This window comes from Saccoglossus kowalevskii, chromosome 19 (genome assembly GCF_978046115.1).
Source record: "Saccoglossus kowalevskii chromosome 19, keSacKowa6.1, whole genome shotgun sequence".
Taxonomy (NCBI): Eukaryota; Metazoa; Hemichordata; class Enteropneusta; family Harrimaniidae; genus Saccoglossus; species Saccoglossus kowalevskii.
The window spans coordinates 12,150,517-12,170,109 of record NC_140659.1 but is presented as its reverse complement, the minus strand read 5'-3'; the positions used below and the strand labels follow the sequence as shown (position 1 = coordinate 12,170,109).

Sequence of the window (19,593 nt, the reverse complement as noted above, 5' to 3'; positions counted from 1 at the left end):
TCATCACTTTGAAAATTAATTAATCAAGTAGATTGATTAGTAGATTCACAAAATTTTGTAGTCATGAAAATTTCTTTTAGGTCATTTGGCATGGAGTGTCAGTGAATTGTGTAGAGTGGTTATTATATATAATTACATGTATAACATTAACTACAGAAATTAAAAACGAATTAAGTCAATAAGTTTCATTTTCACATACCAGAAAAACTTTTATCTGAAAAAAAAATTATGTAGTCATAGTTTAGTTTGTCAATATTTCTTCACGGTGTTGATAAAGCAAAATTGTATCACTATTAAAATAAAACCAAAAAAACATGCATTTATATATATTTTTTCAAAAAATTTGTTCAAGACTTGCAGTAAATAGAAAATTATTTCCATTTGATCCAAAGTTGACAGAAATTATAGAAAAATATAGAAAAATCCACAAAATATTTTAAAACATTTTGGAAGGGGAAATTAATTCATACACTCAAAGGGTCAAAGAAGATTGGATTAGTGGTGAGCAGAATTTTGTTTATCAAATTAGATAAAGAGTTGAAATTGACGTAAAAGTTGAACCAAATTGTCTTTGAAATAGATTAAGGGTAAAGTATTTGTATTCAATAGTTTTCACTTTCACAATGCATCAACACTTTGTTTAAATTTTCTATTGTCAATATACCAGTAGACGTATTTGCATGCAACTAACTGACTATTCTTCCCACCCTATCTATTTCAAAGTGTTGTCCCTTATCTGTTTCAAGGGGAAACTTTGCTCACTATTTACCAACAGGTTAAAGTTCAAACTAGCAAAACATGTGACTTAAACTCCGCCCTCTTTAAGGCAGCACAATCACAATGTGACCTAGTTGTGATAACAATAACACTGCCTATACCGTTTTCCTAACAGCACTGCGCGGTTATTGCCAAAATGTTTACTGTTGTTCTCAGTGTTGTTTTACTCACCTTGCCAAATGGTTTTCTATCATGTAACAATAGAAGGAATGATATAAATCTTGTGGAACTCTTGCATAATAAGTTTATAAATGACTCCGGGATAGACAACTTGTACGAGTACACAAATTCTACCTGGGTGCAATCCCTGACAGGGCTCTACAATGAGAGTAAAGTATCGAGTTGTTGGACAGAAGTACGTCGTAGTCTAAATAATAAAGATCTATCAGTTAATGTAGATCCAGAAGTTTATATGAACGTGGTAAGTTATTTTAACAATATATATATCACCCTAATTTTGTGATAGACTTATGATATAAATCTCCACCTTTACAATGGTGCCCTAGCTGCAATCCAGCTAATTGGACTGAATTGTTTGAAAAATTAAAATATTTTTTAAGTGAAATTAAAATTTTCAAGTAGTTGATCAGAGTTTTTAATCAAAAAATATGAAACAAAAGTTTCAATGGTCTACCTAAATATAAATCATGTTTGACAACCTTTTAATAAATATGTCATAAATGGTAATGCACTGATAATAATCTATCATATTTCCTCAATTAGAAGCATATCTCCAGTAGCACAGAATGTTTTACTTTGACCATATAGACTTGCCTCTGTTGTTTACAAGACATGTGCCTTTGGAATTGTACTGTTGGCAAAACTTAGTTGAAAGCCCTTTTAATTTTGAATAACTTGGCCAAAAATCAAATCAAATTGTCTTCACTATGATAAATTTCGACTTAAATTAAAATTGCTGTTTGAGTTCTACTTCAGGTTTGCACTTAAACAAAACAAAACTAAGTACGCAATGTTCGAAGTTTGTCAGAATGCAGTGGCAACATGAGTAAAATAGTCATTCTATAAATTTAAAACGGCGAGACTTGATGGGTATTCAAGAAACAACTTAAAGGCCCAGGTATACTATAAATACGCTCCTAAACAATAGGGATTATTTCCTTGCTTGTCACGCTGTAGTAAACAGCTGCAGCCAAGTTCCGGTAAAAACGTGTTTTCTCGAACTTACAGGTCGATTATGTCGTGCCAAAGTGGATGCATGTGACTATGAATATCACAGCAGTGACTGTGTGTAATATTTATGACAATAAATTGTGTACGAGCTGAGATTGTGGCGGATAAAAGTAAAAAACATGAACCGGGGAAAAGGATGCGCGACTAATCTTGAATAATTACTACTGTCAATCAAAGTCACATGATGTTGGACCACTGAAACTGGATGTGTCATAGGCTATGCAAGTGATTAACACCATGCATTAGAATAGCCACACCTCCAATTCACACTTGCCCAGGGCAAGTGAATTGGGCCTTTAAGGTTTGTTGTGCATCTCCAATTAATCTTAAAAAGGCTTCACATCAAATATTTATTTTGTTATATACTCCATCTCCGATCTTCGAACAGAGAACCTGCGTCTCATTTGGGAACTTAATTGATGGCACTCACAGATGCTAAAAACTCAATCACAACGAATTTACAGCAATTAAAATAAAAAAAGTCAAGTTTATGTTAGTTATGAACTCTTGTGAAGAGATCCACAATAAGTTCTATCACACTAATAAACTTGTTTTATACATGCACGGTTACATAATAAAAAACAATGGGAAGAATTGAATTTTAACACATTTACATACATGTATATGCATATGTACCAAAATGCATAAATTTGCTTATAGACTAGAATAGAATAGAATAGAATAGAATAGAATAGAATAGAATAGAATAGAATAGAATAGAAAAGAATAGAATAGAATAGAATTATGCTTTATTACATCCTTAATGAAATCTGACATTTCAGTTTTGGTAATTGCTGCATTAAAGCTTTTTAAAATAAACTACAATTAAACTACACATACAATACATTAATAGATTTCAAATAAACAGCTTATTTAGTAACACATGAGATATTTTAATTTAATGTTCAAGCTTACATTTTGATCAATTAGATGTGCTTGTAAACAATCAATTACAATAGTTGTATACTAGATCAGACACCCCGCTGACATTTGTGTGAGCATGTGCACTAGCAGTAAATCAATGTGATAAATGCAATTTCTGGTTTATGTGCACTTCTAGTGGTGCTTGTAGTAGTGCAAATATAATGTGCGTACTTCTTTTGGAGAAGGCGCTTCAAATAAGAATAACTAAAATCATAAATGGGAAGGAAGTGTCTGATGACCTCTAACAATTAAATCCGTTGTCACCATTGTTTATAAGTTATGTAATCAGTTTATACACAGTCTTGTGGATGGAATTTGCCCTTAGATACTTTGATTGACCCTCGGAATGGCCAAAGTATGTTTGGTCACCTGTCAAAAAATATTAAACCCCCATAATTTTTCTGTATCACATGATTTACTTGCATCATGCTAGACTGTTAATAGAACTTTGTGTTTGTTGTGGGAAACCAATGTTTATGATCACAAATCTCGTGCATGTGTATTGCAACATGTGACATGCATAGTGCAACATGTGACATGCGTATTGCAACATGTGACATGCGTATTGCAACATGTGACATGCATAGTGCAACATGTGACATGCATAGTGCAACATGTGACATGCGCAGTGCAACATGTGACATGCGTAGTGCAACATGTGACATGCGTAGTGCAACATGTGACATGCGTAGTGCAACATGTGACATGCGTAGTGCAACATGTGACATGCGTAGTGCAACATGTGACATGCATAGTGCAACATGTGACATGCATAGTGCAACATGTGACATGCGTAGTGCAACATGTGACATGCATAGTGCAACATGTGACATGCGTAGTGCAACATGTGACATGCGTAGTGCAACATGTGACATGCGTAGTGCAATTACCCTTTAAGACTGCTGTCAATCTGATGTAGTGTACAGGCTTTAATTATTTTGGCTCTGAACTTATTTTTATTTTATTTTTTACTGCTTTTGTTATTAATGCCTTTTTATTTTATTATTATACTTTGATTTTGATTTTGTGATTTTTTTTTTCAATTCCGCCCTACATACCCTTGTTGGCTTTCACAATTACCAAAACTTAAAAAATAAATACTAGATCAAAATAAAACAAAATAAAATAAATTTACAAAAAAAAAGCCAAAACTAGGATCTTATTTTAATCAGATTGGATTGCTGAAAACTATTCTCACTGAAAACTATTAATTTGGCTCCATAAACAAAACACAACCACTAATTTTATACAATATCTGTGAGTTTCTTGTTGTTTGTTTACATTACAAATATAAGCAATATGTTCTGCATTACTACAGGTGGCAACATACTTTTAAATGATTGATGATTATTTTCACTGAATAATTCATGTTTTGACATTTGCTTTCCGCCATTGGTGGCTTAAAGTTTCATTTCTCTTTGCAATGTGTGGAATATCATTTCCAGAACAAGATAAAAACATAAAATGTGTTAAAAAATTTGATTTATTAAAAGTAAATATTCTAGCCTCGCTTTTCCGCTCATTCCATTTTGAATGTACAAACATTTATTATCTCCTAACTCAGTGAGTACCTATAGCTTAATTTAAGAGGGGCTCTTTAATTCAAGTTTTGCAGTTATTTTCATCCATTACTCACTCTCAAATCTTGATGGTGTATGTATTAATTGGTCAGTGGACATCAAGTGACATAATTTATTGTTATAAAATCCAAATAAAATTTAGATAAGGTGACTGGCAAAACAAATACATAAAAAATGGTGGCAGGAGCGTTCTCTTCTAATAGAGAAATCGTTGTATGAATGAAAATGTTAGTCATTTAGAGACGAAGCAAAGAGTGTTTCTGATTGGCTACCCTGCTCTAATACCTAATAGTCAGACCAATCAGAGAGCAGCTTGTTTAATTTGTTGACAGGTTTTCTGCCTTGTATATAGGCTTCGACTCAACTTGTAATTTTATGGCTGTTTGATTAATTGTATCAATTACAGAGTGAACTAATCACCAGTAAAGAATATCCATGTGAAGACCACTACGTCACAACGTTTGATGGATATATTTTGTCACTACAAAGAATACCTTTTGGAAATGTGCAAAATAAAACTACAGGTAACCAGTCCTTTTCTGGAGGTCACACTGAGGGGCTTCTGTAAAATAAATGGGTGACACTAATGCCATGTACGTCTTGAAATTGTTTTGATCTGTAGTTGTGTGTTAATAAAATAATGTTCTGTTCTCCCCAGTGTTTTGTTCTTTCATGTGTTCTGTTTGCCTGTGTACTGTTCTTCCAGTGTTCTGTTCTTTCATGTGTTCTGTTTGCCTGTGTTCTGTTCTCCCAGTGTTTTGTTCTCCCAGTGTTCTGTTCTAATTAGTGTACTGTTCTCCCAGTGTTCTGTTCTCCCCAGTGTTCTGTTCTTTCCTAAGTCTTGTTTACCTCAGTGTTCTGCTCTCCCATGTTCTCTTCTTTCATGTGTTCTGTTCTCCCATGTTCTCTTCTTTCATGTGTTCCGTTTGCCTGTGTTCTGTTCTCCCAGTGTTTTGTTCTCCCAGTGTTCTGTTCTAATTAGTGTACTCTTCTCCCAGTGTTCTGTTCTTCCAGTGTTCTGTTCTTCTCAGTGTTCTGTTCTCCCAGTGTTCTGTTCTCCCCAGTGTTCTGTTCTTTCCTAAGTCTTGTTTACCTCAGTGTTCTGCTCTCCCATGTTCTCTTCTTTCATGTGTTCTGTTCTCCCATGTTCTCTTCTTTCATGTGTTCTGTTTGCCTGTGTTCTGTTCTCCCAGTGTTTTGTTCTCCCAGTGTTCTGTTCTAATTAGTGTACTGTTCTCCCAGTGTTCTGTTCTCCCCAGTGTTCTGTTCTTTCCTAAGTCTTGTTTACCTCAGTGTTCTGCTCTCCCATGTTCTCTTCTTTCATGTGTTCTGTTCTCCCATGTTCTCTTCTTTCATGTGTTCCGTTTGCCTGTGTTCTGTTCTCCCAGTGTTTTGTTCTCCCAGTGTTCTGTTCTAATTAGTGTACTCTTCTCCCAGTGTTCTGTTCTTCCAGTGTTCTGTTCTTCTCAGTGTTCTGTTCTCCCAGTGTTCTGTTCTCCCCAGTGTTCTGTTCTTTCCTAAGTCTTGTTTACCTCAGTGTTCTGCTCTCCCATGTTCTCTTCTTTCATGTGTTCTGTTCTCCCATGTTCTCTTCTTTCATGTGTTCCGTTTGCCTGTGTTCTGTTCTCCCAGTGTTTTGTTCTCCCAGTGTTCTGTTCTAATTAGTGTACTCTTCTCCCAGTGTTCTGTTCTTCCAGTGTTCTGTTCTTCTCAGTGTTCTGTTCTCCCCAGTATTTTGTTCTCCCAGTGTTCTGTTCTCCCCAGTGTTCTGTTCTCCCCAGTGTATTGTTCTCCCGGTGTTCTGTTCTTCGAGTGTTCTGTTCTTTCCTAAGTCTTGTTTACCTCAGTGTTCTGCTCTCCCATGTTTTCTTCTTTCATGTGTTCTGTTTGCCTGTGTTCTGTTCTCCCAGTGTTTTGTTCTCCAAGTGTTTTGTTCTAATTAGTGTACTGTTCTCCCCAGTGTTCTGTTCTCCCCAGTGTACTGTTCTCCTCAGTGTACTGTTCTCCCAGTGTTCTGTTGTATTCAGTGTTCTGTTCTCCCAGTGTTCTGTTCTTCCAGTGTTCTGTTGTATTCAGTGTTCTGTTCTTCCAGTGTTCTGTTGTATTCAGTGTTCTATTCTCCCAGTGTTCTGTTGTATTCAGTGTTTTGTTCTCCCAGTGTTCTGTTGTATTCAGTGTTCTGTTCTCCCAGTGTTCTGTTCTATTCAGTGTTCTGTTCTTCCAGTGTTCTGTTGTATTCAGTGTTCTGTTCTCCCAGTGTTCCGTTGTATTCAGTGTTCTGTTCTCCCAGTGTTCTGTTCTCCCAGTGTTCTGTTGTATTCAGTGTTCTGTTCTTCCAGTGTTCTGTTGTATTCAGTGTTCTGTTCTCCCAGTGTTCTGTTGTATTCAGTGTTTTGTTCTTCCAGTGTTCTGTTGTATTCAGTGTACTGTTCTCCCAGTGTTCTGTTGTATTCAGTGTTCTGTTCTCCCAGTGTTCTGTTGTATTCAGTGTTCTGCTCTTCCCAGTGTTCTGTTCTCCTCAGTGTTCTGTTCTCCCAGTGTTCTGTTGTATTCAGTGTTCTGTTCTCCCCAGTGTTCTGTTCTCAGTGTTTTAGCTGTTCTCCCCAGTGTTCTGTTCTTCCAGTGTTCTTTTGTATTCAGTGTTCTGTTCTTCCAGTGCTCTGTTCTCCCCAGTGTTCTGTTCTCCTCAGTGTTCTAGCTGTTCTCCCCAGTGTTCTGTTCTCCTCAGTGTTCTAGCTGTTCTCCTCAGTGTTCTGTTCTCCCAGTGTTCTGTTCTTTTCAGTGCTCTGTTCTTTTCAGTGTTATGTTCACCCAATTGTTTTATTTGTTCTCTCCAATGTTCTACTCTCCCCAATGTTTTATTCTATACCTAAAACAATATTAGGATTTGTGTCAATAATATTACATATATATGACTTTTTCATTGCATATCACCATACAAAAATGTTGATAAATGAAGGAATTATCTCACTATAGAAACCAGTGTAAAAATGTTAATTTTGACATTTTACACTCTTGTTTCTTGAATAATAGTCTGTTTACTATATTATTTTCAGTATTCTAATACATAGACAAATAAAATTGAAAGTACATGAACATGAAATATTATCTTCAATTTGGTGTCCTTAACGATGGTTGATTATCAGTGGTCATTTATGCAAATATGACAGGACTCCAGAATACCTTGTTTTGAATACATTCTCATACATTACAATTTCAGTGTTAGTTTTTAGTGTTTGAATTTGCAAAACTATTCTATATATCAATGATAGAACGTCTAATGAGTGACCCTACAATTTAATAATCTTATGTAGTTTGTGATCTCATTTGATAAATTAATTTTATAAATCTGCTATAGTAGGGTTACTCATGAAATATCCTCCATATACCGGTAAATGAAAACCAGCATCCATCATATTGGTGGTGTACTTCAAATAGAGGAAATATGGTACATCGTCTATAATTGTAATCCTTGTTTCTGACTTTTAAAGGTGGGAGACCTGTGGTGTTTCTACAACATGGTCTGCTTGGTGACGGCACCAACTGGGTTACTAATTTAGTAAATCAGAGCTTTGCGTTTATCCTGGCGGATGCTGGATATGATGTATGGATTGGAAATCTCAGAGGGACTACTTACAGTAAAAAACATGTGAATTTGTCACCAAAGCGGAGACAATTTTGGAAATGGAGGTAAATTATTTTTATTGTTTGTATTCTGGATAGTAAGTACAGGTGGGTTTCATAGACACTGACAAATTTGTCAATGAGTGCGAGTCTGTTATTGCGGACAAGAAATAGTCCAGTTTTATCTTGCATTGTTTTTTTCTAGTTTATTCTTTTTTTTTTTTAAATACCACTGTACTGTATGCTTTCAGTAACATAGGAAACGAAAAATCTTTCCAAGTTATCAGAAATCCAGGGGGTATAGATGAAATCGGAACTGCCATTTCAGTATTCTCATTCCTAATTAAATTGTATATTTGCTAGTTGGGATGAAATGGCCAAATATGATGTACCAGCGATGATAAACTACGCCCTAAAAATCAGTCGTCAGAGTCAGCTATATTACATCGGACACTCTCAAGGGACGACCGTTGGATTTGCGTCATTTTCAAGTAACGCTGACATTGCTAAGAAAGTGAAGCTGTTTATTGCGTTTGGTCCAGTAACAACCACCGAACACATCTCAAGTCCAATCCGGATATTTTCTGATAGTTATCTCTATAAACCTATTGAAGTAAGTCTTGCACATATGGTACTAATTTTCAGCGAAACAGGTACTTGCACGCTTCAACATGACCTCAAACTGTGCCTTAAACTCAATACTGTAGTTAAGAAGACCTATGTTAGTGACCACCTGTATATAAAGACTACTTGCTTATAGTGACCACTTTTAGGCAGTCCCAAGGTGTAATGTATGAGTAGCCTGTGTATACAGACCACCTGGATATAGTGACCACTTTTAGGCAGTCCCAAGATGTAATGTATAAGCAGCCTGTGTATACAGACCACCTGCTTATAGTGACCACTTTTAGGCAATCCCAAGGTGTAATGTATGAGCAACCTGTATATAAAGACCACCTGCCTATAGTGACCATTTTTAGGCAATCCCAAGGTGTAATGTATGAGCAACCTGTGTATACAGACCACCTGTTTATAGTGACCACTTTTAGGCAATCCCAAGGTGTAATGTATGAGCAACCTGTATATAAAGACCACCTGCCTATAGTGACCACTTTTGGGTAGTCCCAAGGTGTAATGTATGAGCAACCTGTGTATAAAGACCATCTGTCTTATGTGACCACACTTTGAGACAGATAATAATAATTAGCATTTCATTTATAAAATAAATTGTGATTTTTCTCAAGTCAAATTTATTTGATTTTGATCAAGGCAAATAAATGTGTTTTTGTTTCAACAAAACCATCTCATCATTTTCTGGGCAAATATTATTGTCAAATGTATGAGTTGATTGGTGATCCATGAAAAAATATTCCTACCAGCATAAGACCTCCTGTCTATAAAGACCATATTTGGTCACTGTACATAGGTTTGACAGTACAAAATTATTTAAAATTGTTGTCATGCAGGTTTGAAAAAAAAAATATTTAAAAAAAAAAAATCAATTTTCTCTGTTTTCATATGGGTTTCTCTTAATGTGATAGTCATTATCAAATTAAATGTATTCCAAGACTGCCATGGCAACAATGACTCTGGGAATCAATGTTTTTAGAACAGAGAGATAATGCTCGAAATGAAATATATCAATGATTGTGCTATGAACGATGTGTCGTACGAAATTTAATTGTTGTTAATTTTAACTGTGTTTAACTTCTCTAGGATGTGTTGAAATTGCTAAACTTGCATGAGTTTTTACCAACTGGTGAATTTTTTGACTTCCTTGCACGGGTGTGTGCACATGAAAAACTTGGCATCTTGTGTGAAAGCGTACTATTCATGCTTGAAGGTTATGACTGTCATCGTATGAACACATCCCGAATACCGATATATCTGGGACACACACCAGCTGGAACATCATTACAAAACATAGTACACTGGATGCAGGTAATTCTCCATGTTAATAATAATAATAATAATAACTTTATTGCATCCTTAGAAGTACAAATGTTCTATTGGTTTACAGCAATAAATATATAAGTGATTAAAATAATATCAAAGTATGATAATATTATAATATACCATTGTCTATATTTGCATAACAAGACTATAGTGGAGTTCACGTTAGAGATCTAGGCACGTGCCGAGACTCTACTCTGAGCTGGCACGTGCCGAAACTTGTGTGCGAATGGCCAGGACTGAGTCGGCATGTACCGAAAAAAATTTGATCTCGAAACTTGGCACGTGCCGAGATTTGCTGCCTGAACGCTCGGCACAAGCCGGAATCACGCCCTTCGGTGGTAAATTTAAGAGAACATGTGCTGATTCTTACTAAATTTAGTATGGAATGACGATGACAGGAAATGCAGATATACTAGTATATGGCTAGATGCTGTAGTAATGACTGAAATGAATGAAAACCGTCGTCAGCGATGCTTATTTATGTGCTGCTGCAATCGTTATGCTCTTGCAATGTTACATTGACGTGAAAAAAATAATTGTTTTTCGAATCTTCATTGCCGTTCATGTGCACGACACTCGTAATAAATACCATAACAACAAATGGATACAATTTCACTATAGCAATTATTATTATCATCATTTTGTTTTCCATGTTTGGGCCAAATAACAGACCGATGAATGAGGGCGTGATTTTGGCACAAGCCGAGTCGGTCTTAAGTGGGTCCCGAATAACGTGAACGCGACTGCTGTAATCCCTCTGCAAACACAAAGGATTACAAATTTCAACACGTGCCAAGATCCCGTAACGTGAACGTAGTAATAGTCTAGTCGATGTACCAGCATTGAACAAAATTCAAATTCAAGCATGAAATATCAGACGCACAGATGTAACCCAATACAGTACCTGTTTGCAGATTGAAAATAGACGTGTTTCTATAATTTCATGTATCAGCATCATACAAGAATTTCTATGTTTATCCGCTGTCATAACTTTTTGTTCAGATGATACAGTCTGGTAAATTTCAAATGTACAACTATGGATTAATAGAAAACCTTGTACACTACAAACAGGTGAGTTTGTTGTAATTTCTATCATCACAAAGACCCAGTAATAAAAATCATGAATCCTAATTGTTGCAGTGTCACAGAGTTTTTAAGGATTTACTATTACCGGTATTAGAGTTTATCTTTTGTTTGTTTTTTCAAATTTGTGGAAAATGAAAACAAAATTGTCTGGCAAAAACCTCACTTTTTATGACAGTTTTTTTCAAAAATTACAAAAAATTACACATAGATAATTGACCAGAAAATGTTTACTGTGCAGTGTTTGTTTAACCAAAGTAAACGGACTTGTTGCATTAATGATGCTTTTAGAATATACTACATATTTATACGATGGGCCTCATTGTCAAGTTTTTCCATGTTTTCATGATCATTCATTTGGCTTGATATTAAAGCAACATAATTGTTCATATTTCATCTGCCAGGTATGTTCTGTGTTTGGTTCAGATATCAAGCAATAACTGCATTTTAAAAGGACACTGAGTTATCAGAACTGTCTTTTATTTTTCTGGTTTCTTGTTTACCTATATCTTGTCCACTACTCACTGTATGTAGTTTATTTAATACAGAATTAGCTCAGATAGTAAATAGCTCACAGTCATAACTAGTACCATGTATTTTCACAAAAATCTGATACTATGACATAACTTAAAACAAAATTTGGTTGTCAGTATTTTATTAGCTTGCCTGTTTACGCACCAGACTTATAAATAACAGTTCTGTAAAAAATAGTGCCTTGTTTTTATCACTGGTAAAAATTCTTGTCAGAGCATTTCAGAATTTTAGAAAAAGTTAGGAAAAATATCATAAAATTTTACCAATTTAAAAAAAAAGTCTCTATTTCGGATGACAGACTGTCCAGAAAATTTCTGTGTCGCCTAATCTGTAATCGATATGTAAACAGTTTTTTTGTGAGTCTCAGCAAAGACACGTAGACAGTTAGGATGACAGTTCTTTTATTTGATCTTATCTCATGTAGATACGACCACCTGTATATGACGTGGGTGCCATGGAAACGCCTGTAGCTTTATACTGGGGAGAATGGGACATGCTAGCAGATCCATTAGATGTTGAACTACTTATACCAAAACTTAAGAATATTGTTGTTAAACGTAAATTGGAAAGATTTGATCATTTTGACTTTGTTTGGGCAATGGATGCAATATACGTGCTGTATAATGATGTCATCAAACTTATGCAACAATATTAAAATTAATTGTTTTGTTTTCTAAATTTTTTTAAAGTGAGAGGGTCGCCACCTACGCATGCACGGGAATTGAGTCCCAAGCGACGATAACAACACAAGCTAAAAATGCAAAGGCTCATGGGTAGTCGCTTGTTTGTAAACAATGACACACTATGGCCATCTGACGCATGCGCAGGTGACGACTCCCCTCGATTTAAATGAATCCTTTAACCCTTTGAGCGCCAAGGTCAACTTTAGTTACTTTAATTTTTTTTTCTTTAATTTGAATTTTTTTTCAAAATTTTTTATTAAAATATGTAGCCAATAAAAAAATATGTCCATTTGGTTCAAAATTATTGAAATAATTTTAGAAAAATACATAAAAACAGACCAAATGTATCACCCAAATGTTGTCAAGAAAAATTGTGTTGCTCAAAGGGTTAACACATCCAAGTTGTTGCATTATGTCACGCGTAATTGGCTTTCTAGGATGTGTACTGTATACTGCTTAATTTTTGCTGCTTGGAATTTTCACAACTTGATAATTTCAAGATACCGTAGTCGTGAAGATTAAATTTTGCGATAATCACTAACACTTTGTTGTCGTGTGACGCCAAAGGAATTTTCACTGCTACAAAATTTTGTGATTGAACACTGACGGTATACAGTACTCTCTCTCTCTCTCTCTCTCTATATATATATATATATGATACATTGTTTTTTGACCTTTAAGGGCGTATTGTGCAATTATTGTGATGCTTTAACAGAAGAAATGTATTTAATCTTGAACTAAATTCAGCAGTTCACATTTACAGGGTTTCAATAATATATAGGAGACCATACAACTTAAAAGTTGCATTTCTATTTTGTATGATTTGTTGAAAACCTTGATGATCCCCCCTATAGTCATAAAGCCTTTGGATTTTGTACAATAATAATAATAAATCTTGAAATCATGAAATCAAATTTAGAAGTCTCTTCTAAAATAAATTAAAATGGCTTTGAGTATAATTAAGCAATTAAAAGTATGTTTGATTTGGTGTTTACACCACGACCTTCAGTGCAGGCTAGCTTTAATTTTTAGGATTTATAAATGTTCTGACACTCATACAGGAATAGAATTACTGATTACGGTAATTAATTCATGTTAATGTTATCAAATCACAGTTGAGTCGAAGCATGTATACAAGGCAGAAATGGATAAGTTGAAAAAACCTGCTATCAAATAAGATGCTCTCTGATTGGTCTAACTGTTCAGTGACCAATCAGAAACAATCTTATAAGTAGCTTTGTACTGACTGCATTGTATTTGACATTATGTTTATGCTGTGAAAACATTAATAGAAAAATTATGGATCTTTCTGAATCCACACCATTTGAACAGAAATCAAATGAAAAGTTGAAACGACTTCAACAAACCAACATATTGACATTCATTGAAATTAGAAGCTGGGACACTCACTTAGGCTGAGAATTGGCTGGTACACTCATTTAGGCTGAGAATTGGCTGGTACACTCACTTAGGCTGAGAATTGGCTGGTACACTCACTTAGGCTGAGAATTGGCTGGTACACTCACTTAGGCTGAGAATTGGCTGGTACGCTCACTTAGGCTGAGAATTGGCTGGTACACTCACTTAGGCTGAGAATTGGCTGGTACACTCATTTAGGCTGAGAATTGGCTGGTACACTCACTTAGGCTGAGAATTGGCTGGTACACTCACTTAGGCTGAGAATTGGCTGGTACACTCACTTAGGCTGAGAATTGGCTGGTACGCTCACTTAGGCTGAGAATTGGCTGGTACACTCACTTAGACTGAGAATTGGCTGGTACACTCACTTAGGCTGAGAATTGGCTGGTACACTCACTTAGGCTGGGAATTGGCTGGTACACTGACTTAGGCTGGGAATTGTGTGGTACACTCACTTAGGCTGAGAATTGGCTGGTACGCTCACTTAGGCTGAGAATTTGCTGGTACACTCACTTAGGCTGAGAATTGGCTGGTATACTCAATTAGGCTGAGAATTAGCTGGTACATTCACAAAAGTAATTTTAGCTCAAAATTACATGGATTCATGCAGATTTCTGTAATTAGAAATGGATAGTATACTTTTCTACAATAAGTTGTTGTTTTTTTCTAAATTTTTGTATAACACATAATGTATATATTGATAAATGACAAATGTTTAATTCCAGTCTATTTTGTAATTTTTTTAAAAGTAACTGTTTTTACGATGGAAATTAAACAATCCTACCTATCACTTACCTTATGGTGGATAATTTCTCAAGAATGAAAACAAAGACATATAGGAGTTTATATACTGTGAAATACTTCATTTTAGCTGGAATTAATTTTCACTGAAAAGACTTTTTGTCTGTTTAGTGTGGATTTTATTTTCACTGATTTTTGATGAGTTGAGTGTAAAATATAGGAAAAACAGTATATTTGCTGGATTTTATTTTCACTGAATCATTCCATCAACGAAAATAGCGAAAATTGATTCCAAGCGAAAATAAAGTAATTTACAGCAGTTTTATATGGGCACTCATTAATGACAGTACATTTTGGTTTACTTATTCTCGATAGCGAACATCAAGGAATTTTCACTGTCTGGCAATCCCCTTTGGTAAAACAATGATTAAAATTCCCCTGAAACTATCCGTATTTCTCAACAATTTACAATCCCTGATATACAGTGCAGTTGAGTCAAAACAAGTACAATGGGTAGAATTTGATATGTCGAAGGAAAAACATGTTGACAAACAAGCTTCTGACAGTTGGCTAATCAGATACCTTTGCATTGATTCTCAAGCCAGTTCAATACAAGCAAACTGGGCAGAGCGCCCTCTAGTGGCATATGTTCATTCTGCAGCACAGGAAGGTTGCACAAACTTTACATATTTGACCCTGAATAAAAGCATAGATCCGATTACAATAGGTGGTAATTTGTACTAGTACAGGTACACTAACATTCATTTTGCAAGTAGAATCAGTTAACTTGTATATAGTGGCAAGGCGATGGACAGCAAATAAATTGACCTTGGCTAACAGTGATGAACACATTGTCACAAAGTGTGCACAAGGACAGTACAGTCACCTCCACAAAGCAAAGTACAAAATGATGGCAAATATTAGTGAAATATTCTTGGGAATATGTTTTGGAAATTATTTATGGTAGAATGCTTCACTAAACTCGGCGGGGGGGGGGGAGTTGCACAACACAATTGGTTGAAATAATTGACATAAATATTTATGAGCAATAAAAAAACTCTTCAGTAAAATTGTGCCAAAATGCTTAATGACAACACACATGATGGTTCTAAATCGACTGAATCTATTGCCATGAGCTGAAAAAATAAACGAAAAACTGATGTAAAAGTGTTTTGAGACGTGTTTTTGATCAGACTCCAGCAAACTGTTGAAAGTAACCACAGGTTTTTTTTTACCATAGCCATTTACGAATTTCATGGAGAATACAGAGGAACGTTATTTCACTCGAGTACTATTGCTCAAAATTGCGCACATGTTTTCAATAACTTTTACCAGTGACAAGTTACATAATTAGTATGCATTTCGAGAAACCTCTGTGTGCATGGGCAGTTTGAAATGGAACATTTTTGAACGCAATAAAATCATGCGTCCAGCAAGAAATTGCGTAGTCAAACTGGTTGCCAGTTGACTTGTTTTCGCAATAGACAATTTTGTCTGTCATTTCTAAGCAATTATTGTTGAGCGTTATAGAATTATGTTTGTAAAAGGGGCGTTGTTGCCTCGACGAAGGCCTATGGACGACAGACTTCAAACAGACAGCACTCTCTCCTGCCAATCCCCCTTACAAAAGTATTATCTTCATTCGTACAAGATGCATCATATTAAAAAGATCAAGGTCAGCTTTTCAAGATCAAGGATATCTCAGCACCTTAAAAAAAATTGACAATATTACTGCATGCCCATTTCAGAAAAACATTGAACCAAATAAGTTTGCATACTGTTGATATAATAATGATTTATACAAATCCAGGTCACAATTACATCAAACTTTTGTTTACATCCTTAAAAATCACAACTCACAAAAACATTTTATAAAAGTCAATAACATTTTTTAATTCATACTATACATTCAACTACAATTTGTGAACCCAATAGTGTGGCATAATTTGATATTCTGATATAGCCAACATGTACAAAATGCAACATTTTATAAGCAGTAACTGGGAAAAATATTTCAGATTGACATATAAAGAACTTTACCTTATTTGGTATCAAACAATAATTTTCAGTGTTGGCTATGAAGAAAGCTGATAATTTATTTACTATAGTTCTTTGCATAATTACATGTATCGCAGAACTGCTCGATTAGAAAAGAAGGCCCCCTACACTAATCTAATGATAAAAATAATGGCTTTTGCCATCATACAATAAAATACAATAAAACACTGGATATGGAATGGATTGAAAATGGGTTGTTGGTAGTAGACTGTGCATCTATTGGTCTACGTAGACTTCGGACACTGAACAGAGGAGATAAAGATGAAAAGCATTTGAAAAATGTCAAAAGCCGGATTGCCTGAGGTATAAAACAAATGGTCCAGGCAGGATTATGTTTATGTCGCTTTTTGTGATCCTTTCTTTCCAATCAAACTCTTGTGAATATGTGGAATGACACCTGTAAGAAGAAATAAATTTATTATTTGCATTGTTTTTGATGTTATTGACTCCCGCATGCAGTTATTACAGCCATGCTGGTGCTTTTTTAACAGCTTGCTATACATTAATTATTCACGTTTTTTTTTAATATTGCTATATTTGCAGATGAGTAATGTATGCTTTATTAAATTCATGTGAAATAATGACAACTCATTGGCTTCCTGCAACTTAAAAGCCTAAATAGTGAAAATAATTTAATTTACAGTATTGAGGACCGATTAAAATTCATACTGCTTAATATTCGCTTCTAGGATCTTCCACACAGGATTCTGTTATTAGTGTAGACAAAGCCCAGAGAAATTTTACTGCAACAATTTTTTTTTATTTTTTGTGTGAAATCAAAGTGGTTACCGTAGACAATGATGAGACAACTTACCACCACCAGCAATTGTTGCTTTGATGAGGGAATCCAACTCTTCGTCACCACGGATAGCTAACTGCAAATGACGCGGTGTAATACGTTTGACTTTAAGATCTTTACTGGCATTACCTGCTAACTCAAGGACCTGAAACGAGCACAAGTTTAATTTGTCAAAGATCAATAATAACAAGTTTAAACAGCAGAGCTTGTGCAATAGACAATAACAAGACCAAGGGAGTTTGGGTCAACGTTAGTTAGGTCATGATGCCTTGCAAATGTAGTGACAATTGCTGATGAATTGAAACATTTGTCACAATGTTCTTGTGAAACAGCAACCCGACTCGCACCATATTACAATAGCAGGTTAGTTCCAAGCTAAATAAACCTTGCTAGCTGTTACTTAATTTGCATTAGAATACAAATAAAGCATATTGTTAATTTATTCAGCGTGACTGGTTGAATTGATTTTGAAAAATTAAGGCTCAAACTTTGTAATCTACACGCGAAATATAACGAAAATTCAACCGATAACAAGCAACGAGAGATGCAATTCGATCACCCAGGCTGAAATGGACAAACCGAAACTCCCGCCAAACTGGCATAGGACAAGGTCATCCTGATCATGCAGAAATTGACACAACACTAAAATTTGCTAGCTAAATACTTGTATTGTGAGCGCGTCTAATCGTACTATTTCTATAACTAACGAAAATTCACGGAATAAAGCGGGCAACAATAGAAGTGCAATTTTGCAACAAGGGGCCCTTGAAGGGTAATTTTGTTCAGTTCCTGATTTATGGATCGATCACTGTTTTTGGGCCCCGAATGATGTTGAATACATTAATACGTTTGCGCGGGTCAAACAACAAATGCACAATGAAATAGTTATAAATTTTACACTCACCTCAGCTGTCAAATATTCGAGAATAGCTGCAGAATAAACAGCGGCAGTAGCTCCGACACGTCCGTGGCTAGTTGTGCGGTTTTTCAAATGCCTGTGAATACGACCTACCGGGAACTGCAAAACCGAACAGAATGGAACCAGATGAAATATTGAACAAAAGAACTTGCAATCACATAAGCTACTGTCGAATGGGAATTGACAACTGAAACAGGTACGGTTTAATTATAAAAATAATTACCTGAAGTCCTGCCCTCGCTGAACGAGAAACTGCCTTGGCCTTTGCTTTTCCGGAATCTTTACCAGCTTTGCCGCCTGCCTGTGGACAAAAACATTGGACGTAGAACAAAAATCAAAGACGAAAACAACAAAATCGGCTCGATGATGCCTTCATGAGATGCAGTAGTAAAGTTTTCGAAAGAAAATAACGGTGGATGGCGCGATATTTGGCATACTTTCAACGGATTTTAAGAAAAATAGCTCACCATTTTACTGCTTATCTCTGTGTATAGGAAATAATACAACTGATACCCGCCAATATCGCAACGACAATTTTTATAGAGGTACGAATCACGTGATGACTCACAACCAATGGTTGTAGATATACTGTTCAAATTAACCAATGGCGTTCAAGTACTCGTTCATGAATACTCGTACTTTTCCGGAAACTACCGAGAATTAATTAAAACAACAACATCAATGGCCACAGCTGGGAGGTATGTCATTCACAGAAGTGTGAGTAGTACAAATTTACACCTGTCAGGACATTCTCACTTAAAAAAATTGTGTTAAGTTAAAATGATAGAAAGGACCATTTTGAACTCCCGTAACTCGTTTTTTCTCCACATTTTCCCTCAGGACGCTAAAACCATCACTGAACCCCGAGTCTTCCCCGGCCGCGGAGCCTTCCTTGGCTCGGTCGTTTGAATAACCAGGGAATCCCGAGATTTCCCAGAGTCGCATCAATTATTACTGATGTTTAGTAGCGAACCAAAAATAGTAGTTTAAAGTTACGTGACTTCATTATCCCCTCATTTTTACTATTGCATTTGTTTACAGTACAGATATGTAAGGTATCCCGGACCGTCTTTTAGCTCAGACACGGTTAATACTAGCAACCGTGGCTCAGACTCGGACAAGCAAAATATCTGAACAAATCTGAGCTAGTAAACTTCTATTAGTAATGGAGCATGTGGAAGCTACACGAACAATGGTTTTAAGACTTTCAAGAACACATTGTCGAAGTTGACACATATCAACACTACTAATAATGGAAAGTGACGAAGTAGTATTTTTTAAATGGTATATTAACAATAAAATGTC

At 35.5% G+C, this 19,593-nt stretch overlaps 2 protein-coding genes across 2 annotated transcripts; one reads left to right on the top strand and one right to left on the bottom strand.

The window, feature by feature from the left end:
* Positions 1 to 867: 867 nt before the first annotated feature.
* On the top strand, positions 868 to 15,582 carry LOC100376643 (gastric triacylglycerol lipase-like). The gene is made up of 7 exons (XM_006822834.3): positions 868 to 1,198; positions 4,879 to 4,996; positions 7,964 to 8,162; positions 8,460 to 8,709; positions 9,813 to 10,037; positions 11,055 to 11,123; positions 12,094 to 15,582. Exons 1-7 carry the CDS (start codon positions 914 to 916, stop codon positions 12,322 to 12,324), a joined length of 1,377 nt encoding a protein of 458 aa, XP_006822897.3. The 5' UTR covers positions 868 to 913; the 3' UTR covers positions 12,325 to 15,582.
* Positions 15,583 to 16,287: 705 nt separating this feature from the next.
* LOC100376033 (histone H2A.V) lies at positions 16,288 to 18,855 on the bottom strand. Its single transcript, XM_002739777.4, has 5 exons — positions 18,756 to 18,855; positions 18,512 to 18,589; positions 18,274 to 18,387; positions 17,385 to 17,514; positions 16,288 to 16,967 (listed from the first exon to the last, which is right to left on the bottom strand). Exons 1-5 carry the CDS (start codon positions 18,756 to 18,758, stop codon positions 16,906 to 16,908), a joined length of 387 nt encoding a protein of 128 aa, XP_002739823.1. The 5' UTR covers positions 18,759 to 18,855; the 3' UTR covers positions 16,288 to 16,905.
* Positions 18,856 to 19,593: the final 738 nt, after the last annotated feature.

What these genes read in the sequence shown, in the direction of transcription:
- LOC100376033 (XM_002739777.4), bottom strand. An exon ending in TCGAATATTTGACAGCTGAG is followed by an intron (nt 17,515 to 18,273) that starts GTGAGTGTAAAA and finishes TGCTCGTTTCAG; the next exon opens with GTCCTTGAGTTAGCAGGTAA. An exon ending in AGCAACAATTGCTGGTGGTG is followed by an intron (nt 16,968 to 17,384) that starts GTAAGTTGTCTC and finishes TTCTTCTTACAG; the next exon opens with GTGTCATTCCACATATTCAC.
- LOC100376643 (XM_006822834.3), top strand. Translation starts at nt 914, where the DNA reads ATGTTTACTGTTGTTCTCAGTGTTGTTTTACTCACCTTGCCAAATGGT. An exon ending in ACATAGTACACTGGATGCAG is followed by an intron (nt 10,038 to 11,054) that starts GTAATTCTCCAT and finishes CTTTTTGTTCAG; the next exon opens with ATGATACAGTCTGGTAAATT. An exon ending in ACCTTGTACACTACAAACAG is followed by an intron (nt 11,124 to 12,093) that starts GTGAGTTTGTTG and finishes TATCTCATGTAG; the next exon opens with ATACGACCACCTGTATATGA.